Raw genomic sequence first — 23153 nt, 5'->3', positions numbered from 1 at the left:
CAAAACCAAAAGGCTCTTCAGTGCTGTTCACATATTCCTAATGTGCCGTAAACAACTTGGAAACATGCGCTGTTGGTCTCACCAAAACCTGCACCCAAAACACCACCTCCAGTAAGACTTAGCTCGCAACACGGCACAAACGCGCAGCCCAGATAGTGAAAACAGTGAGTGGCTCTGAAAAGAGCCTTTGGTTTACCGGTGTAGCTGCAAAACTACATTTACTTGGAGCTGGTGTACTTGGTGACGGCCTTGGTGCCCTCGGACACGGCGTGCTTGGCCAGCTCCCCGGGCAGCAGCAGGCGCACGGCCGTCTGGATCTCCCGAGACGTGATGGTCGAGCGCTTGTTGTAGTGCGCCAGGCGCGACGCCTCGCCCGCGATGCGCTCGAAGATGTCGTTCACGAACGAGTTCATGATGCCCATGGCCTTGGACGAAATGCCGGTGTCCGGGTGGACCTGCTTCAGCACCTTGTACACGTACACCGAGTAGCTCTCCTTGCGGCTGCGCTTGCGCTTCTTGCCGTCCTTCTTCTGCGCCTTGGTCACCGCCTTCTTCGACCCCTTCTTGGGCGCGGGAGCGGACTTCGCTGGCTCAGGCATGACAAAGACGCAGTGTAAGTGCTGTGAGAAAGAAAAGATAGAGCCATGTGAAGACTGTCCATTATTTATAATGGTTGTATGCAAATCGTGATCCAAGAAAAGCCATTTCTGATTTGAAAGGGATGTAGTGATGTCAATATGTAAATTTGATACCAACAGCTCAACTTCGTATTGGCTCATGACAGTAACCAATCTGATCTCACTTTTCACAAGTCTCTCTAGGACTATAAGTAGCTTCTTATTGGTAATGCAAACCACTCCTGTTCTGCTTAAAACTCAGCTCTGTTTCGGTTTTTTCGCACGTACTTTTCTGCAATGTCTGGACGTGGCAAGCAAGGAGGAAAAGCTAGAGCTAAGGCTAAAACACGGTCCTCTCGGGCCGGCCTTCAGTTCCCAGTAGGACGAGTCCATCGCCTTCTTCGCAAGGGAAACTACTCAGAACGTGTAGGAGCCGGTGCTCCTGTATACCTCGCAGCCGTGCTGGAGTACCTCACCGCCGAGATCCTGGAACTCGCAGGCAACGCTGCGCGTGACAACAAGAAGACCCGTATTATACCACGCCACTTGCAGCTAGCTATCCGCAACGATGAGGAACTAAACAAGCTTCTTGGTCGTGTGACAATCGCGCAGGGCGGTGTCCTTCCCAATATTCAGGCTGTTCTGCTGCCAAAGAAGACCGAGAGTCATCACAAAGCTAAGGGCAAGTAAAGCTGCTAACCAGCCCTGGGCCACTGGCTAAACAACAAAGGCTCTTTTCAGAGCCACCTATTTATTCATTGAAGAGCTAGAACGCTTCCTTATATTAAAAACACGTTCAGTAAAGAAACAGATCTCAGAACCTTGCTTCGAAAGCAGGCTGGGAAAAACTTCCAACCTACAAAATTTTTAATCATAAAGGCAGCTACCATACCACATAGTACCGGTCGGTTGCAACATCATTTCTCCTGAAAGCAAGCCGACTGCCAAAAACTTGAAGCACAAGGTATAAAAAGCTCAGTATATTCTATCCATTACTATATTGTAGTCTTATAAAATGAAAGCAGAACAAAGACGCTTGTAGCTATTCGACCAGATGGTTACTAGGATGTCCTACTAGAGTACTGGCTATGAGTTTGAAGAAGCACCACTATTATCCACCCAACCCATTCTGTCACAACCACGATTCAATAGAGCCGCATAACAACTTTAGTATGTCTAGGAGTGGAAGGATCTAATAATGATTGGAAGCAAAAATTCACTGGACAAGCCTCAGAAGCCTGATTCATAAGGGCAACAGTTATGACGGTAAAATATGAAATTGTAAACCAAGTCTTACATGATGCATATTTTCCCATATATAATTCCTCACCGAAGGAATCATTTAGTCAGGCAAACATTGTTCAAGTTGGGACATCAAGAATATACGTAGTGCATGAGTTTGAAACATAGTGGAACAACGTTAGAGAATTGTAACAACTCAAAATTTGTCAAAACGTCAATATATTACTAAGCACATGTGGCCCTCCTACAGTTCAATAGAAGCATATTCCAGTTAGAAGCATATTCCTTTGAGACTATGATCTTACAAAGTAATCTCTTTCTCTTTATTAGATTTGGTGTCTTCAAAGAATACACTAAGAAAGTGAATTACTTTGCTGCTGACCTTTTCCACTTTCTTGTCATGTACATGGCAGTGACAAAGCCATTAAGAAACTATTACTTGGGGCTGGGAAGGTTGCACAATGGTAGAGCTCTTGCCTTGCATGCATGAGGCCCTGGGTTTGATTCCTCAGCACCACATAAGCAAAAAGAAAAAAGCTGGAAGTGGCTCTGTGGCTCAAGTGGTAGAGCGCTAGCCTTGACCTGAAGAGCTGAGGGACACAGCACCCAGGCCCAGAGTTCAGGCCCCCACGACTGGACCCAAAAAAAAACACAACTCTTTAGGAACTAGTTTATCCTCAATCATAAAAAATATATTTCTCGGGCTGGGAAGGTGGCTCAGTGGTAGAGCACTTGCCTTGCATGCCTAAGGCCCTGGGTTTGATTCCTCAGCACACATAAGCAAAAAGAAAAAAGCCGGAAGTGGCACTGTGGCTCAAGTGGTAGAGTGCTAGCCTTGAGCTGAAGAGCTGAGGGACAGCGCCCAGGCCCACAGTTCAGGCAGGCCCCACGACCGACTGGACCCAAAAATATATATATATATTTCTCTTTGATCTGTAATATATAGATACATAAATAGATTTAGATATACTGGTTATTTTTTGAGTACTAGGGTGGTTTTTTGTTCATTGTAGGGCTTAAACTCTGGGCCTGGGCACTCTCCCTGAGTTCTTCAGCTCACAGCTAGTGCTCTACCACCAGGGGTACAGTGCCACTTTTAGTTTTCTGGTGGTTAATTGGAGATAAGAGTCATGACTTTTCTTCCTGGGCTCCGATCCTCAAATTTTAGCCTCCTAGGTAGCTAGGATTACAAGTGTAGCCACCAGCGCCCAGCATAAATGTATTTTAAATTGTGTTTTCTATGCTTTTGGTTTTACGGCCACCGTGTTTAATCAGAGAAGGAACAAAATGGAAATAGGAACTAAGGCCAATTAAAACAAGTAAGCTTCCAGTATAATTTTTATTCTTATTCTAAAAGGTGATGTACAAAGGGCTTATAGTGACATAATTCAGGTAATGGGTACATTTGTGATAAATTCCTTTAGCCAAATTAACAAATAATTGTTTCCATGTTTTCAATTTGATTGAACAATCAAAAAGTAATAAATATCTGGAGGAATATTTGTTCCACTAAATGGAAGTGATTTAGATTACTATCACATGAAAGCCTAGAGTTTCATAAATCAACTGTAATGAACAGTACATAGTGAGATGAGGAAAGTACATTTTACCACAAACCTTTCTGAGGCCTGTAATCTTTTTTACAAAAGATATTAGCCATTCCTGTTTTTCTTACTTTCCAGTCTAAAACTTATTGTACTGGGATTCCTTAATGCAAAAAATATTAAATAATATAGGCAAGATAAATTATCCCACTGTCACATTTTCCTCAATATAGTGATTGAGCAAATACTAGGCAATTTAACTTTTATAGACACTAAATGATAAAGTAGTTTGAGAAATACAATAATTAAGTTACAAATAAGAATTTTTTTGTCTTTCTTGAATTTTGAGTCTTCCAGATACATGCATTTCAAATTTACATTCACTTCATTATTTTTATACTTCCACAACTTTTTTACAGTCCTGCCTCAGGTCCTATGGGTTGTCCCTAAGCTTTTGTGCTAAAGGTTGCAGTCTATCACTGGGACTACAACACCAAATGGATGTTTTTTTTTCTTTTTTGGGTTTTGTTTTTGTTTTTGTTTTTTTTTGGTAAGGATTCTCAATTGGAGTTAAGTCTCATGGGCTTTCTCGTCTAGTCTGGCTTTGAACAGTGACCCTCAGATCTGAATCTGTTCAGTAGCTAGGATTACAGGCATAAACCACTGGAACCCAGTTTCATATTGTTTTTAACAGAAGAGAAATATATTGTACATACATCTAAGGCTTAAATTTTGGGACAATAATTAATTTAAATTTTTTCTTGGAAAGTGACAGAAGACACAAAATACCAAAATACATAGGGCCTGTGTGACAAGAAAAAAACATATTTTGCATGCTCTATCCCAGGAAAATAGATATTTAGCAAAAGGTTAGCATGGATTTTCAAACAGTACCTGCCTACTGACATGCTACCTCTGAATTCAAATTTTAGTAATGAAGGGTCCCACACATCCATCCCAGGGGACCATGCAGAGGCAGGCACAGGACAAAGATTATTATAAGGTTTATTAGAGGAGCCATATTTCCCCAAAGAGGGTGCACATGGCCTCCATCACCATCCAAGTAGCAGGAGGGGTCTGACGGCCATAAGTGAGGCAGAGGGGAGCATGGGTGCAGCTAGGTGGAGAGAGGGAGGGTCCAGCTGTAAAGTGAGAACTCCAGAGGTAGGAGGGGCTCACATCTGGGTAGAGCTGAGAACCAAAGGTAAGACTAATACTATTTTCTATATTTTCTTCCTTCATACATTTAAAAAGCCTCCCTTCGTTTCTATAAATGCTTTTTAATAATTCTTCATTCTCACTTCAATCCAAAGTTTCTTTGAAATATATTTAATTCAAACACCCATGCTACCAAGAAAAAGATATAATCCTTGTACAATGGTGAACATAAAATATATTCACTCCCTAGATCATTATACGAATGCCACTGACCATTATACTTGAGTACCTTTTTTTTTTATCAGAAAGAAAGGGCAATTGAAATTCAAGTATGCTTCTAAAATGGATAGCAATATTTCAGGTTTTCAAACATTCTCTATGCAAGACAGATGATGGCATGGTTGCAAGAGCTTCAAGACTAGGATTGAAAAGAATGTTTTAACTGCTCTAAAAAGAAATTGATCAGTCGGGAAATGAGAAGAAACATACAAATACCTCTCAGGCATTCTTGGAAGAGCATCAAGGGCATTGTTGTGGGAGAGTAAGTTCATTGACCCCGCCTCTCACACTTTCCCGCCAGTATTTCCTGCTTTCAATAAGGTCCGCAGTGTGGTTTTAAGTATTCGTTTCCTTTAGAAGTTGCCATTCAGCTCTTCCTGTCCAATACAATAATGTCTGGCCGTGGCAAAGGTGGTAAGGGGCTAGGAAAAGGCGGTGCTAAGCGCCATCGCAAGGTCCTCCGTGACAATATCCAGGGAATCACCAAGCCCGCCATCCGTCGCCTGGCACGCCGTGGTGGAGTCAAGCGCATCTCCGGCCTGATCTATGAGGAGACCCGCGGGGTGCTGAAGGTGTTCTTGGAGAACGTGATCCGGGACGCTGTCACCTACACCGAGCACGCCAAGCGCAAAACTGTTACAGCCATGGATGTGGTCTACGCGCTTAAGCGTCAAGGACGCACCCTCTACGGCTTTGGAGGTTAAGTTACCAAGTTATACTTACATCAAAGGCCCTTTTCAGGGCCATCTATCCTTTCACACAAAAGCGCTGGATACCTTGGCCTTAAGAATTTTGACTGCAGTCAGGCTAAACCTTTCATGTGCTTTCTGGTCTTGAGCTCTTCAGCTCAAGGCTAGTGCCCTACCACTTGATCCACAGCACTACTTCTGGCTTCTGTGTTACAGAGAAATCGAACCCAGGACCTCATGCATACAAGGCAAGCGCTCTACCACTGAGCCACCTTCCTAGCCCGGACTTTACTGTTGCTAACACATCGACACGTTTTAAACATCGCGCTAAGCTTGTATACTTTATGATAATGAAGCATAAGGTTTGAATACTGAAACTCAGATCGTCAAGTGGTCTCAATTTCATTGACCGGAAATATGCAAATAAGGGTGTGTGAGTCGAATCACTGATTGGTTGAAAAAGCCAGTGAAATAACCCAACTGTTTATTAAATAGTTAAAATGATCAAGACAATAGATGGAAATTTTCAGTAATTTGCTCACTAAGAACTATTCCATGCAATGTTCTTTGTATATTTCTGAAGTTATCGTAAATGATCAGGTTTGATCGACAAAACCAAAGGAAAGAATTGACGTGGGATAGAGAAGTGTGGGAAGTAGCCTTAATGATGTGTCAAAAATTGCCTCTCTTCCATACATTCAATGCTACTGATATAAGCAAATCTGTAGAGAATTTTCAAGGTTTCGTGGCACTCATTAAACTTGCCAGTCATAAAGAGCAGAGATGACGAGTTAACCGTTTCAAAGAAACCAAACCGCCTTTAAACAAGAGCTTAGGAAAGACTGAGGTAGATTTCTTCACTCTAAATGTAATGAATGTAATGAATTTAAGGCTTATGAAGATATATTTAAAAGGTTTTTGTGGGGATGCAGCCCAAACTCCGGAAAGCTAGACATATGCTCTACTATTGATTCAAACACCCAATACTGAATTCTTTTTCATAAAGAGGGATAAAGATTCTATTTTGTGCAAATAGCGTTCAAGACAATATATAAAGTATTTAAATGTAGCGGATGTGAAGGATTTTTAAGGAAAAAAATTAAGGGGATTGTCTAGCAACCGCCTTTGACCAATGAGAAACTGCATGTAAAAGAAAATCCAATAGTAGAACGCTGAACCACTTCCTATATTCACCAACGGAAGAGTTAAAAAAAAATGCCCAGAATGCAACCTGAGTGATTTGGTTCCGGTATAAAAACACAGCTCTTAGGGCCTGTTCTCTTCTTGATTTTTGTCCTCATCTGGAGCCATGGCTCGTACCAAGCAGACCGCTCGCAAGTCCACCGGTGGCAAGGCTCCCCGCAAGCAGCTGGCCACCAAGGCCGCTCGCAAGAGCGCTCCGGCCACCGGCGGCGTGAAGAAGCCTCACCGCTACCGGCCCGGCACCGTGGCCCTGCGCGAGATCCGGCGCTACCAGAAGTCAACGGAGCTGCTGATCCGCAAACTGCCGTTCCAGCGGCTGGTGCGCGAGATCGCGCAGGACTTCAAAACCGACCTGCGCTTCCAGAGTTCGGCTGTGATGGCGCTGCAGGAGGCGAGCGAAGCCTACCTGGTGGGTCTCTTTGAGGACACCAACTTGTGCGCGATCCACGCCAAGCGGGTGACTATTATGCCTAAGGACATCCAACTTGCACGCCGTATCCGTGGGGAGAGGGCTTAAATAGCTTTCTCGTGGGTATCAAAGCTAAAAACGCAAAGGCTCTTTTAAGAGCCAACACTTGATCTGTAGAAAGTGCTGTAGATGCTCGTGAATGGTGTGATTGGTCAGAATGTCAGCCTGCTCTCTATCACTGACCTACTTGATCCTAGGGTAATCCAGGTCAAATCAATTGAACCTTGAATTTAGAATGTTCGTTGCTGGAATTACTCGTCCAAAGGTCCAAGTTTTTCAAGTGTAAATCACCGTTGTGATCAGCAGGTTTTGGGTCTAACACATGGGCAGCTGCCAGTCCATTTGAGTACTTTAAGAAATTGAACATCCTTTGTGTTTTTTAGTGTGTAAATGCTTAGGTTATAAATGAGATTGAAGTCCCTGCCTGTGGCTTCATGATTTATTGGGATAACAAGATTTTGTCACGGATTTCACTCCAGGGGCATTAAATATTAACTTTATATCCCATTGTGAAGGAATCAGCAGTGAAAACTTACTTGCAGGCCATGCATTGGTGACTCAGGCCTGCAATCCTATGTACTCAGAAGGCTGAGATCTGAGAACAACACCTCGAAGAGAACCCTGCAAGAAAGTCCATGAAACATCTCCAATTAACTACCAAAAAAGGCAGACATGTAATTGTGCCTCAATTGGCCAGGGCACTGGTTAGCATTTAGTAAAGCTCAGGGACAGCAGCACCCAGGCTCTGAATTCAATCCTCAGGACAGGTTCCTAAACGGAAAAAAATCAAACGAATATCCTTGAGAAACTACTTTTCTCATTGTAATCTGCTAAGGCAATTGTGGGAAGTTATAAGGCCATATTTGATGGTACAGGAAAGAGCAAGGAAGGGTTAGTGATGACATACTAGAAGAGGAGGGGAGAAGGGGACAAAGGGGACGTAAGACATTTTGTATATACAGCAGTTGTATCTATACTATAAAACTTCCCATCTAAGAACTCTTAGCTTATAGCAAAAGGGCATTCCTGAGGGTCTTATTTTCTGTAAAAAGTGGCTATTAAAGTAAGATTTCTTGTACTAATACAATTTTTCATACTGTATATGCTAAAAGGAATGGTTGGACTTTAAATGTATACAGTCCTCTAAGATTGGGAGGTTTTATTGTACTGTAGTAAAACTACATATATGTGAACAAATAGAGAAGCATTTAACATCGAAAATTTTTCTTTCTGTGCAGCAGTATAGGTTTATGACACAAGTGAAAACACCACATTCAAGATCTTCCCCCACCTACTCACCCCACCCCACTCCCAAAGGTGGGAGTTGAGGGGGGGATTGCACAAAGTAATGATCAATACCAGACTTTTTTTAATGAGTTGAAACTTTTTTCTGGAAGATCACAAATACATATAATTCTCTGATATACTCATGTTGGCACGTTGTGTTGTATATACATTTCTGGATTATGTGACTGCCTTTCAGCATTGTTGGGACTTAAAAAACTAGACTTTGAAGTGAAAGCCTCAGAAACTGGTTTTCTAAGCTACTGTCCTGTCATGGCTCCCTTTTCTCCCCAGGTAAGACAGAAAACTCTAAGTCCTCTCCCTCTACTGATAATAGAGAACAAAGCCACTTTTCCCCAAAGCAATTTAATGTTCTCATATTCCCTGGCTTTACTGACTTGAAACTGTCAGCAACAAAATTCTCTGACCTAATTCCCTTGATAGTAAATCCATTTAAGAAAGAGTATAACCACGAGGGGTGGAAAAGGGAAGGGATGGGTAGGGGAAACAGAGGAGGAGACAACAATGCTTGATAAGAAATGTACTCACTATCTTGCCCTTGTAATTGTAACCCTTCTGTATGGTATTTTCACAATAAAAACAAAAAGATAATTTTAAAAAAGAGTATAACCAAGGGTCAAAAGGAATGAATACCACATAGAGAGGCCAAGAAGAATCTGGACACTATATTCATTTAGTACCATCATTTCTACAGGGCTATCTATTCTTCCCAGAACAGGAACATAAAAAAAGCAGTTTACCTAATGGGTCAAACCTGCAATCCTAGCTGCTTAGAAGGCCGAAATCTTAGGTTCATTCTTCACTGCTAGCATACTCCAAAAGACGTGAGACTCTCATATCCAATTAACAAGCAAAAAGCAGAGGAGCTATTGCTCAAGTGGTAGGATACTAGTCTTGAGCCAAAAGGTTCAATGACAGTGTCTAGGCCCAGAGCTCAAGTGACAGGACCAGAATAAAAACTAAGAAACAGACACACACACAAAAAAAAAAGATGTAAAATATAGTTTTATTTAGGTTTCTGACCTTTACAAATGTCTTCCAAAACAATGATCAGTGAAAATTTTCATTGTCTTTATTAACCTGTCTTTTGTTATATGGATGTCAGCAAAGAACATGACCATTTATAATGGGTAAGGAAAGAGATCATGTAATTTAAAACAATAAATAAACCAACAGGGTTATCTAACGGAAATGATAGCTAAAAGAAACATTTTTCCCCAAATCTTCTCCTGTCCACCTAACCATGACAACTATTAACATTGCAAATATGAAGATATTTTTATTTGCAAAGGTGTACTTATTATACATTCTTGTTTCAATTTTATACTTTTGCCCAAACTTTAGGATGGCAATTTTTTTTGGGAGTGGGGGTGGTTCTGGTCCTGGGGCCTGAACTCTGGGCATGGTGCTATCCCTCAGCTCTTCAGCTCAAGGCTAGTGCTCTAACACTTGAGCCACAGGGCCACTTCCAACTTTTTTCTTTTTGCTTATGTGGTGCTGAGGAATTGAACCCAGGGCCTCATGCATGCAAGGCAAACGATCTACGACTGAGCCACCTTCCCAGCCCCTAGGGTGGCATATTTCAATAAGCAAGGGAATGAGCCTCAGAGAAGAAGATTGTGTAAGGAACTAAATCTTTATAACCCTGTCTTTCTCATACATAAATGCAAGTGGAAATAACTATGATCAGCTTCATTCCATGTAATAATGTAAACCAATTGATCATATCTTAAAAAATCACACAGAAACAGCATAGGAAGAAACAAGGCAAATCAACTATGGATTTATTAATTAATGAGAGGAAATACTGTCATCCAATTTTTCAGAAGATAATTATGCAAAAGACATGTAACTAGATTTTTAAATTAGATTACTGTCACCAATGTGAACAGAAGATATTATTATAAAAAAGATGCTATGTTTTCCCATAAACAAAGACAATGGTGAAACAGTGACCATTGTAAAGAATACCTTTGGTTTTTGAGAATGGCCAGAATTTAGGAACAAGAGGGTGGCAAATTAAGGAAAGAATGAAGTCATCCTTACTTTGATAGCCAAAATGGGAAGAGAAAAATGTTAGATTCAAGAGGAATCCCTTAAAATACCAACCTGAATTTTTTTAATGACTGAAGGATGTACATAATTAAGACTTTTGATCTGCCAGCTCCAGTTCAAAAGAACCAATCTATAACCAAGTATATTGGGAAGGTAGAAAGTACAAGCTGGTCCAAAACAATGTTATTGTTTCAAATATAAGCAATACAAAGCAAAGTACTCAGCCATCAATGAGTCTTAAAAGGGACAAGAAAATCTTATACCTTTTCTATTACAGGTAAGAAGCAGTATGAGGAAAGAAGGTTAATTTAGTTACTGAGAAAAAGTATTCCTTTCAGGTTATTGCATCTCCTAAAGCACAATTTCCTTAAGTATAAAATAAGCATTTTAAGTACACCTAATGCCAGTACTGTATAAAAAGGCCAAAGTTTAGCAGTAATACAACAAGTATTTACAAACATTAAAGGACTGGAGGAATTAAAAACAGTGGACCACACCAGTAATCCCATGTACTAGGGAGATAGATAAGGAAGATCACAATTGAAGTCAAACCTAGAGAAAAAGTTAATGTAAACCCTATCTCAACAAGCTGGTTCAATCTGCCATGCCAATTATTGAGGATTGTTAATAACAGCTCTTGTGTAAGCTGGCCAGGTCAAAACAACCCAAAAGTAACTAAAGCAAACTGGGCTAGGGATATGGTTCAAGTGGCATTGCTTCCCTAGAAAAGGTCAAAAGCCTTTACCCCCCCCCCCCCCCAAAAAAAAGGATTATGTTTGCTTACCTTTACTGACCTTGACACCTTATCTTCAGGGAAAGCATGGCCCAGATCTTTCCCTTTCTGCCTTCTCTGTGATAGATTCAAGCTCTTAGTTTATTTTGTTTTCTTTTTGTTTTTTCCTCATTCCTGCGGCTTGAGCTCAGGGCCTGGAGGCTGTCCCTGAGTTTCTTTTGCTCAAGGATAACACTCTACCACTTAAGCCACAGTGTCACTTCTGGCTTTTTCTGTTTATGTGGTACTGAGGAACCAAACCCAAAGCTTCTTGCATGCTAAGCAAGCTACCATTAAGCCACATTCACAACCCTAAATCTCTTGTTTTTAAGAGGATTTCTGGCAATTTCACATTTCTCTATTTATCCACATCTCCTTTTCAACAAAGCAATTCTCAAAAAGCGACCGAACCTTTCTATCTTCTCTAGAAAGGAAAATTATGAGATGTATCTCTGGCTTTGAGAAAACAGAACTGTTTTGAATGAGAAAATTTTAAATGTTTTTAGCTTTTGTTTTTTATTAGGAGCAGGGCCCTGGTGGCTCATTCTTACAATTTGAGCTACTCTGAAGGCTAAGATCTGAGGATTGCTGTTTATAGTCACCCTGGGGCAATAAAGTCCTTGAGACTCTTGAACTCCAGGTGAACACAAAAATCATGAAGTGGAAGCATGACACAAGTGGTAGAGAAATAACATTGAGCTGAAATGCAATGGGACCACATCCAGGTTGAATTCAAGCCCGATGCATGTGAGCACATACACATACACACACAAAGCTTGAAATGTAAAACTGAAAGTTATTAGCTGTTGAAAGGGATATAATAGTGTTCTAAACAAAGAAATAACATGAACAGCCATTTCAATCTTGAGGTTCAGGGCTTCAAGACCTGTTTTGTGAATTTGATGCTATCATTGTTATTGTTGGCAACATTAGAATTTGAACTCAGGCAGGGTATAGAATTATAAAAGGCAGGTGCACTACCGCTAAAGACAGACAGTAACATCAAAATACTTCCAATTTTTCAAGTACATATATTCATATGTATGTACTTCTTTGGTAGCATATTAAAGTCCAGCAGTAGGAATAAACATGTCAGTTTGAAGAACACCACTTCAAAATCCTGCAACTGATGTTAACTCACTACTGAATTGCATTTTAGATGTACTTTTTGCTCTTACATCCACAGTTCGTGTTTTCAGTACTTATCACCAAGATGAAGTACTATCCAACAAAGAGTAAATATAAATATGTGCAGCGATAAAATGCTAGACCACCCAGAATAAATCCTTGTTCCTACAGCTTTCTTTGTCCAACTTGGTTGCCACTGGCAAACCATGCAGCATTGTCAAAAGCTTGGTTTCCCTCTTGTGTACTGACCTAATAGGTAAGTGGGGACAGAAATCCCCGGCTCCCTAAAATCATGTAAATAATCTATGAAGAAATATGGAAGAGTAAATGTGAAAAACGGAGGCACAACTCGCCGACTTCGCGCCAGGCCAGCATTCCAGGGCGGCGAGTTCGAACCCCGGTGTTGCGGGTGGGAAAGAATTGCCGCCGAAGATGTCCTTTGTCTAGCACAGTACCTTGGAATTCCGGAAGGGGGCGGAGGAGGAATAAAGATTCAAGTACAATGACAAAAGGAATTGCCGAAAATTCCTTTAACTGGTCGTTAGGGGAGGGAGAATTCTGCGCCGTGAATGGCTGCCTGCACACGTAAGCAAATTTTAATATGTCAATCTGTGATTGGTTGGGCACTCCCTCTTCATAAAAAATAAAAAAGAACGTCCAAAGGTATGTCATGATTGGGTAAATCTCAACCGAGTCACTAACACACAACCCCCAGGCCAATGGGAAAGCGAATCTTACGACACCGGCCAAGCCTATAATAAAATTCCCGGATTGGCTTACCGAGAGTCGACTCTTTTAACGTTTTAGGCGCGAAAAACAAGGACGAAAACGCCCCCTTCTCCCAGCACCAGTTCTCCACGAGCGTTCATGCTCCGCCCCTCATCTAGGGATTTGGACAACCTCAGATCAAAGCCCAACAAACACTACACGCAGCGCAGCTCAAAATGGCACTTAAAAAAAAGGGGAATAGGTCCGCCCGCCAGGACCAGCATGAAAGACACCAGAGGGAAGGCAAACACATAAACCCTTTAAATTATAGAATGAGAGTTGTTGCATCTGACACCACAGAGCCCCAGTCTAAAAAGCCCAGTATAACTCGGCTTTAAATTGTCACCCAAAGCTCAGCTCTTTTGAGTTGAATGTGTGGGTGGCTCTGAAAAGAGCCGTTGAGATTTTCACAGCAGGACGTCCTACCACAATCTTATTTCTTCTTCGGGGCGGTCTTCTTGGCCTTCGTAGCCTTGGGTTTGGCAGCTTTCGGCTTCGCAGCCTTAGGCTTAGGGGCTTTCGCCTTTGCAGGACTCTTGGCAGGCTTCTTTGGCTTGGCTGCCTTCACCTTTTTCGGGCTCTTGGCAACTTTCTTGGCCCCAGCAGCCGCTGCTGGCTTCTTCGCCTTCTTAGGGGTCTTCTTGGCGCTCTTTTTCGGAGTGGCGGAGCCAGTCGCCTTCTTCGGCTTCTTGGCTGCGCCGGCAGGCTTCTTAGGCTTAGCCGCACCCGCCTTCTTGGCCTTGGGCTTGGCCTCCCCGGAAGCCGCCTTTTTGTTGAGCTTGAAGGAGCCGGAGGCGCCGGTGCCCTTGGTCTGCACCAGGGTGCCTTTGCTCACCAGGCTCTTCAGACCCAGCTTGATGCGGCTGTTGTTCTTCTCCACGTCGTAGCCCGCTGCCGCGAGCGCCTTCTTGAGCGCGGCCAGAGACACCCCGTTGCGCTCTTTGGAGGCGGCCACAGCCTTGGTTATGAGCTCGGACACCGGAGGTCCGGTAGCCTTGCGCTTTCCAGCGGCAGCGCCAGCTTTCTTCGCCTTCTTCTTCGCAGGTGTCTTCTCCGCAGGTGCGGGGGCTGCAGGAGCAACAGGAGCAGTCTCCGACATCTTTCTGCCTCGTAAGAAGAGCCAAAAGTAAGCTCAAACTGTGAGAATGGCTTGTCCCCTGCGCGGAAGGCTCTGGGTTTATATAGAGAGACGCTGAGTGATGATTGGTTCCCTGCTCCAAGCACTGCGCGGCTGGAAAAGGACTCCTCGGCTCTGCCTTGTGACTGTGTTTGTTGCCACTTAAAAAAGAATAAAAATATTAAAAATCTAGGAACGAAATAACTGGGAACTTGTGGGAAACTGATCCGAGAGGGTTTAGGCTTCATAGTTGCCTTACTTTCTACACCTAGCATCAAAACTGGCATTCTGAAACTTCCCTGATTCCCCCAACTCTCTTTCAAACTTCGGTCAGATTCAGACAACTTTCGGGTTTTCCTTAAAAATACAATTTCTCCGGGTTTCATTTGCAAATGTTTTTATCACGGCATTGTTCTGCGCATTCTTATCTTCCCAAAATCATATAAATAAACTTCATTTTACTCAAGTGATTAGGAAAATTAAGTTTTTTCGCAGGAGCAATAGCACAGACTCACCCTCGAGCTGTTTGCACCGATCTAGGAATTGGCACTGGAATAGAATGTTGTATATACAGCAAGGATGATTATTTATTAAAAGAACAATATATTTTTAAAATATTTGAGATACCAAAATGTAAATTGGGTTGATTGGCATGGTTTAGTGATTTAAACTTATTCAAGAAGATGGGGCTAAAACTGTTCCATTCTCCTTCTAAAGAGTTCTAAGCAGATTTTTCAAACCTAGAATAGATATGTGACCAAGAAACTCATCTACTAAAAAAAAGGAAAAAAGAAAACGCAACTGGCAATTAATAGAATAGCATGATATATTTTATTAGATGTGTAATAAAAATATTGAGATAGCATTCATCTTCATTTCCAATTCTCTTAATATTGTAACGACTGACACCTTGTTTTAAGGCTTTTGCTCTCTTATATGAACATATCTGTATATTTCCTATATTTCAAGATTGTAATTCAAATCTTAACGCTGCAAAACTGACCATAAAGAAAAAAAAATCTATTTCTGAAAGTTGATATCACTTATCTTACTAGGCTATAATGTGTGTACCCAATGACCTGAATGAAATTTGAAGGCAAACATGAGTGACCATTAATGATCTCATTCATCTTATGTTACAACACTGCTGATAAAATTGTGAATTGTTATATAATTAAGCAAAAAAGTAATAGTGTCTAAGCAAATACAAAAATGATGCCCTATATTTCTTACAATGAGCAAGAAATGTATTTTGTTGTTTCCCTAAGCAATTACTCATTTTTCCAAGCAACCATTCTGGCTTTATTCCAAACAATCATTTATGGCTCAATGATTACTTGAGGCTTTTTTTCACATAATTGAAGTCAGGTTGATCAACTTCTACAATATCATTTTTCCAAAAATGTACTAATTCCAGAGAAGCAACTTCACTTAAACAATTATTTATTGGGTGACAAGACTGGAAGCAGTGTTTAGGGCCTACCATGCTATATAGCATAAATATAAACAAATCTGTTTAAAGGATGTCATCTAACAGAACTGGGAGAGAAGCATCAGTAACTCCTCTGAGAAACGTAGTAGTTTGAGGAAGGGATGGTTTGTTATCATGTAAACCATTATGTGAATGAGTACCAATTGTCACAGGCATTATATAGGACCTTTTCCTTTTGGGTATACACATTCATATTGCTGAAAGCCTAGACCTAAAGATAGAATTAAAATGCAACTGTGATTATGATTGCAATAATAATTACAGTTGAATTATTGATGTTTTTGTTAACCAAGTTAAATATCTTTGATTAGCAGATATCACCATTAATTCTCTGCCAAACCTACTGGATCTCATGATCAAATTCCCAGTAAATGAGAGATATTCGAGCTAATGACTAATTCCAATATTTTTTAAAATAAGTTCTTCCCTTCCTGGAGGGCAATACCGGCTGAAGTTAGTCTTAATAAATGCCTAAGAAATATTACTGTTGTTCAGTTGGTCATTCTACAGGAATTATTCCTAAGAATTGCAAAATGAAATAGTGCATTTCAAATAATTCACAAGAAGTAAACACAGAATAAATACCAAGAAAGAGAATTGGGGGAAAAAAATAATGAATACAAAGAAAGTAAAGCTTTGTTAGAATCAAATGTGTTCAGAAGGTAAGTGAGAAATGAAGTCTATTTTAACTTCCAGTCAGGGAACCTTACGTGGAACCTTACAGGGAACCTTACTCCTTTTAAAGTACCTGATGCCCTTTTGGTGACTCCATGCAAGAGTGACTAGGAGATAAATATGTCTAAGCAAGGAGGTACTTGAGGTAACTCTTAAGCCACAGGTAAGTTCTAAATTAAGGAAATGAATACTTTGCTTTGCAAGCACTTGAGAAATAAGCACCATCAAAGAAAAGATTTTTATTTTTAATTACCTGTCTAGGAAATAGAAGGCATTTGTCATATGTTTGAACATATCACACTATGATTTTGAGTACATTACCTCCGTAATTTATTATTTGAACATTTCACAGAATGCATCCAAGCTGCTTTTGTTAATCCCATTATCTAGCAAATGCTGTTCACTGTGATACACTACATAACAGTAATGGGGTGGCAAGATCAGAAGACTCAAGGCCAAGTTTACACATACAATGTAGAAAAGACCTAGTTCTCCAAGCCTGGAATTCTTTACATTGCAGACAGTTTATAAATTGAACAAAGAAAAGTACAAGTAGGGTCCTCCTTATCAGTACCTATCTACAGAAAAGAGTGTACTGTATATACTATTGTCAAATACACAGCTTCATTATGGGCAAAATGGATATTAAGTTGTAAAGCTGAAAATCAACTATGAGAAAAAATTGCTCGGATGTTCCTCAGTTTATAGTGCTACAGCACACGCGCGCACATATATATGCACTTTTTTGTTGTTTCACAAATTGTAAAACAGTTTGGATTTGTACAGTAACAGTGGGGAGACACATGCATGTTCCAAGAGGTCGCAGAAACCTGGATTTAGAATTCACATGGTAGGAGACACCCAATAAGATGAGGGAGAGGCGGATACAAAAGTCTCCTTCCCGCCCGCGCCATTTCAGTTTTCTAAAAGGTCCGCATTGCTGATATATAAGGGACTGCAGAGGGCGCCTTAAGAAGCTGGTTTTCAACAAAGCTTACACTATGTCTGGTCGTGGTAAGGGTGGCAAAGGCCTTGGGAAAGGCGGTGCTAAACGCCACCGCAAAGTTCTTCGCGACAATATTCAGGGTATCACAAAACCCGCAATTAGGCGTCTGGCCCGCCGTGGCGGAGTCAAGCGCATCTCCGGACTGATCTACGAGGAGACTCGCGGGGTGCTGAAAGTGTTCCTGGAGAACGTGATCCGCGACGCTGTCACCTACACCGAACACGCCAAGCGCAAGACCGTCACCGCCATGGACGTGGTTTACGCGCTGAAGCGCCAGGGCCGCACCCTCTATGGCTTCGGCGGCTAAGTTTTGCTGCTGCCATTTTATCTTACCTATTCCAAAGGCCCTTGTAAGGGCCACCCATTTAATCATATGAAGGGCTCCTCACTTTTAGGGAGCATGTTTATTCCATGGAAAATACACAAGTACGTATGGGTTACAAGGACACGCAGAGGCCCCTCCAGATCTGAGCCGATTAATGTTATTATTAATTAATGTATAATATATAATTAATGTTATTATTGCATGTTCTTAATGCTCCAGCTCTCCAAGTGAAGTTGTAGTGGCTCTTAAAAGAGCCTTTGGGTCTTACAGCTGCTACTGGCGCTAGGGAACGAAAATTAAGCTCTCTCTCCGCGAATACGGCGCGCTAGTTGGATGTCCTTCGGCATGATGGTCACACGTTTGGCGTGGATGGCACACAAGTTAGTGTCCTCAAAGAGACCCACCAGGTAGGCTTCACTCGCCTCCTGCAGCGCCATCACTGCCGAACTCTGGAAACGCAGGTCTGTCTTGAAGTCTTGCGCGATCTCGCGCACCAGACGCTGGAACGGCAGTTTACGGATCAGCAGCTCTGTGGACTTCTGGTAGCGCCGGATCTCCCGCAGCGCCACGGTGCCGGGCCGGTAGCGGTGGGGCTTCTTCACGCCCCCGGTAGCCGGAGCGCTCTTGCGAGCGGCCTTGGTGGCCAGCTGCTTGCGGGGAGCCTTGCCACCGGTGGACTTGCGAGCGGTCTGCTTGGTACGAGCCATGAGGACGGTTAGAAAAAATTGGGAAACCTTTCTTTCTCATTAGTATTTATAAGGGCCAAGTCTTGCTGATTGGTCCGAATCTTCAAATTCCGCGCCATGCATAATTAGACAGGCCTGATGATTGGCTACCGGTCTCAAATTTTAAAAATAGAGATCTATTGAAATGTTTGCTATCATCATGCATTATATGTATAGCTTGCTTTTCCTTCATTCTTATTCTCTTGTAGAAAAAAGCGAAAGTTAACTTGTTAGGCATTGAAAAATCGCGCATTTGAAAGTAATTGTTGCAGCTCAGTTTTCATTCATTGTAATACTTTTGGGGCTTTTTTGTTTTGTTTTTTATTTTTTTATTTTTCATTTTATTTAATACTTTGTTCTATTTTTTTATTGTGAACATACTGTACAGATGGGTTACAATTACATAGGCAAGATAATGAGTATATTTCTTATCAAGCATTGTAGCCTGCTCCTTTGTTTACCCTTCACATCCCTTCCCAGCCTCCACCCGCCCCTCAACCCAATCCTCCCCCCCACCAAAGTTGTAAAGTTCGCTTTCCACAAGACAACTTTTTATTTAATACTTTTGTTTTTAAATGCTTTAGCAACATATTGCATAACTCTTGGACAACTGCGTTTTTTCCCAGACGCTGAGTTCTTTACGAACATTTATAACTATACTGCCTTTGAATTGTGCAGAGATCTTCATTGTAAAGCTTTTAGATTTAGTTTTCCCATATGTGATCAAAGTGCACAAGAATTAAGCCTTGGGCATTGAGATATCTGATTTCTGTATTCTATTTCTTAATTGTTCATAATTTTAAGCGGAAACAAACTCGGAATGAAGTTTTAAATTTGTATTTCGCTTTCCTTACTGTTAAGCTCTGAACCTGGAGACACAGAGCTCATAACTTACATACCACTGAATTTTGGAACAAACTACTAGCATTCAACATTGTTGAAGTGGGAGTCGGGGGCCAGTGGCTCACACCGGAAATCCTAGCTACTCAGATCTGAGGATTGCAGTTCGAAACCAGCTTGGACAGAAAAGTCTGTGAAAACTGGAAGCAGCGCTGTGGCTCAAATGGTAGAGTGCTCAGCGACAGAGTGGTAAGGTTCCACTATCAGCTATTTGATTTGCATAAAGGCCTTTCATAGGCTTATATCCCCTAATAAGGGATGGAGAAAGCTAAAAATTATTTTTGCATAACAATCCTATATAAATAAACTTTCCCATGGTTTTCAGTTTTCCTCTCTGGGGGCCTGAACTCTGGGTCTGGGCACTGGCCCTCAGCTCTTCAGCTAGTGCTCCATCTACCACTTGAGCCACATTGCCACTTCTGACCTTTTCTACTTATGTGGTGCTGAGGAATCGAACCCAGGGCCTCATGCATGCAAGGGAAGCACTCTACCACTGAGCCACCTTCCCAGCCTGGACTTTTCTTTTTAAATATTAAAATCAGCCAAAGCCCATTACCATCTTGAACTTTTCATTATTTATAATGTAACAGGGTGTAAATGAGAGAAGAATATGAAGACCTCAGTTAAATATACCTAAATTTATTCATTTATTTGCTGACCATTCATTAAGCTTCAAAAAGTACTTACTAGGGAACAAAGGAAAAATATTATTTACCTAATAAAACTTTGCTAGAAGTACAGTATACCAAGCATTGTAACAAGTTTTGCAAAAGAGTTTATTCCCAAAGTGACCAAACCTAGAGATAGAGGACCCAAGACTCCAATCATCTGAATTTTCCAAGGAATAAGGTTTGTGAATACTTGTGAATAAAGATGGAGGATAATCTGACATGTGCCGAAGTATGACTAGAAGTCACCAATACATATGAAATTATACTTCATGGCCCTTCATGCAACACATGTTCAGAAAATTGTATTAGCATGATCTGAGGATGGAGTTTTTAACTTCATCTATCAGAATGTCATCCATTAGGCACCTGTGTAGACCTGAATGACTTCTTCATAAAATTAAAATTTAAATTAAAAAAAAAGGCTATCTCCTTTTTCTTTTGTAACACTGGGGCTTGAATTCAGGGCCTTGGGCTCTTACTTGGCTCCTTTGTTCAATGTTGGCATTCTATGCTTGACCTACTTCAGGCTTTTTTCTTGTGAATTGACAAAACAGTCTCATGGCCTTTTCTGCCTACACTTGGCTTCCAACTATGATCCCCAAATCTCAGCAGATTTCAGCCTCTCTAGTAGCTAGGCTTATAGACATGAGTCATTGGCTCTCAGCCCAACCAGAATTCTTACTAATACTTCATTGCTATTTCTATCAGATTAGCAAAGAATACAGGAAAAGACTTTGAGAGCACATAATTCAGCTTATAATATCTCTTACATGCTTTTCTCAAGGGGCCAGTCCTCTCAGAGCTCAGTATCTTATCTACAAAATTGTGTACATGAAGCTGGTATGTACAGCCCTTTAGTGTCAAATTCCACACTACTGTGAGAGCCAGACTAGTGCTGAGCACCTGTGGTTGGTGCAGTAATTAAAGGACACATTTATAAAGGTGAAAGGTAGAGTTATCACTGTCAGTGCCTTTAACCTTCTGGAGTTGAATGAAAGTACTAGGTTCTACTGGGCCTGTAGGTGGCGCTCAGTGCCTGTGGCTGGTGTGGTATTTAAAAGACCCTGTTTTATAAAGGCTGCAAAGGTAGAGTGAGTCATCATAGTCAGTGGTCTTCAAGTTTCTGGAGATGAATCAAATCATCACATTCTAGTCTAATGGGTGAAGTATTATAAGGCTCTTTCTGGTGCAGAGTCAAAATCAGACACAATTAGGACCTCCAGTGTACTGTCAGAGCTGCTAACTATGATTAATCTGAGAGGATAAAGGGAACATCCTTTACTGTGTTAATAATAACAATATAGGACACAGACCTTTCAAAATAAGACAAAGTAAAAAAGATATAACAAAATTCAGGTATCTTTAAATTACTGCACATAAATGATAGGGTAAGACAGAGGGGAAAAAGACAGACAAACACAGACAGACAGATACAGAGAGAAATGGGGCTAGGTAGGCCTGTAATCCCAGCAACTCACTAGGAGGCAGGAAAATCATGAGTTTTAAAGACACCCATACTGAGCTACATACTCTTATAAGAACGGAAATTAGAAAAAACTCTTTTCTGCATAAAGATTGTAGATATCAGCAGGTTTACTAGGAAAGGAATTACAAATAGGAGAAAGTAGTATGTATGTGGTGTGTGTGTGTGTGTGAATGGCACTAACTCTTGGCCCTTACTTGCAAATAAACTCTGTATAATCTTGCAAAAGTAAAACTTAACTGGCTATTAATTTGATCTCATTCTTCTCCTTGGCCCACATTAAAACATTTCCCAGCCTTTCTTGTAGTTACATGTTGCCTTTTAACTGAGATACAACCAATGATATGCACATAAGAATAAAGTTTAATATTTCCACTCTAGAGTATAATAACCTGTACTATAGATTTTCCTTGCTTTTTTCCCCCTAAGACAAATGTATAAACATGTTTTGGATAGCGGAACCTTCTGGACTGCAGAAACATAGCTTGAGGAAATAGAAATGCAGATTGATTTACAACATTCCATACTCTAGGAGAGTATTCCAGGTTCAGGAGAAAGGAGAAATATTCACATTTCCTGTGTGTGTTTTAATTGCATGGTACCTAGCTATGCTGGAGACAAAATTTCCTCAGGAACTCTCTGGAAATTGCATAATAGACGTCCAAAAATAACACATTACTAGCTATTTTTTTATCCTTTCAAATGAACCTTAAAATTATCTCAGAAAAAAAAAAAAAAGCAAAAGATAGTTGGTTTTCCTCTCAGTAATAAATCAAGGAAAGAAAAGCTTTATTTAGGAACCCAGAAGGACCCAGACTCCTGGGTCCTTTCTCCTAATACCACTTTTAAAAAGGGAGAGTAACTAATAGCCTACAAATGTTAATAGAAGCCCCTGCATCTTGTATTGACTGGACTGTAGTTTTGCATCCAATTTTAACGATTCAGAAGGAAAGAGACTTCTGAAGATTCAGATCTAGATTAACAATTGTGCCTGTGCCTGTACTCCCACCTATATAAGAGACTATGACCAGGAGGATTATGATTCAAAGATAACTCCAGAAGAATAGTTTAAGAGACTCCAACTGCAAAATAACAAGTAAAAAGTGGGCTGGGGATGTAGTTAAGGTTATACAGTGATAGCAGAGCAAGTGAGAGCCCCTCTCTGAGTTTTAAATCATACTGGGGGAAAAAGAAACAGCAACTGAATGTGTTTCAACTTTATCATAAATAATTTTATTTTAATGTATTTAACTTTGTTTTAAAGATGGCTGGGCACCCATAGCTCATGCCTGTAATCCTAGCTACTCAGGAGGCTAAGACCTGATCTCCAATTAACCACCAAAAAGATGGCTCAAGCGGTACAGTGCTATCCTTGAGCAAAAAAGCTCAGCAACCGTGCCAGGCCCTGAGTTCAAGCCCCAGAACTGCACATGCCCACACTCATATGCGCACGCGCGCACACACACACTATGGGAAATCTGACATGTTAAATTGAAATTACTTTATACCTAAATACAAAAAATTTAAATT

The 23153-nt window shown here is 41.0% G+C and overlaps 5 protein-coding genes across 5 annotated transcripts in view; 2 read left to right on the top strand and 3 right to left on the bottom strand.

Moving 5' to 3' along the window:
* Positions 1-23153, bottom strand: part of LOC122111268 — a 44173-nt gene that overhangs the window by 4761 nt on the left and 16259 nt on the right. The window lies entirely within an intron of this gene.
* Positions 165-611, bottom strand: LOC122111542 (histone H2B type 1-C/E/F/G/I). Its single transcript, XM_042684408.1, has one exon. The coding sequence runs from the start codon at positions 597-599 to the stop codon at positions 219-221; it is 381 nt and encodes a 126-aa protein (XP_042540342.1). The 5' UTR covers positions 600-611; the 3' UTR covers positions 165-218.
* On the top strand, positions 874-1325 carry LOC122111535 (histone H2A type 1-B). The gene has a single exon (XM_042684401.1). It carries the CDS (start codon positions 915-917, stop codon positions 1305-1307), a length of 393 nt encoding a protein of 130 aa, XP_042540335.1. The 5' UTR covers positions 874-914; the 3' UTR covers positions 1308-1325.
* On the top strand, positions 5233-17826 carry LOC122111557. Its single transcript, XM_042684423.1, has 4 exons — positions 5233-5539; positions 6837-7167; positions 8440-8447; positions 17507-17826. Exons 1-4 carry the CDS (start codon positions 5233-5235, stop codon positions 17824-17826), a joined length of 966 nt encoding a protein of 321 aa, XP_042540357.1.
* On the bottom strand, positions 13553-14969 carry LOC122111526 (histone H1.3). Its single transcript, XM_042684392.1, has one exon. The coding sequence runs from the start codon at positions 14326-14328 to the stop codon at positions 13663-13665; it is 666 nt and encodes a 221-aa protein (XP_042540326.1). The 5' UTR covers positions 14329-14969; the 3' UTR covers positions 13553-13662.

The sequence above is a fragment of the Dipodomys spectabilis genome, unplaced genomic scaffold (genome assembly GCF_019054845.1).
Source record: "Dipodomys spectabilis isolate Male_0828 unplaced genomic scaffold, ASM1905484v1 ptg000085l, whole genome shotgun sequence".
In the NCBI taxonomy this organism is placed as follows: Eukaryota; Metazoa; Chordata; class Mammalia; order Rodentia; family Heteromyidae; genus Dipodomys; species Dipodomys spectabilis.
This window is presented reverse-complemented; position numbering and strand designations above follow the sequence as displayed.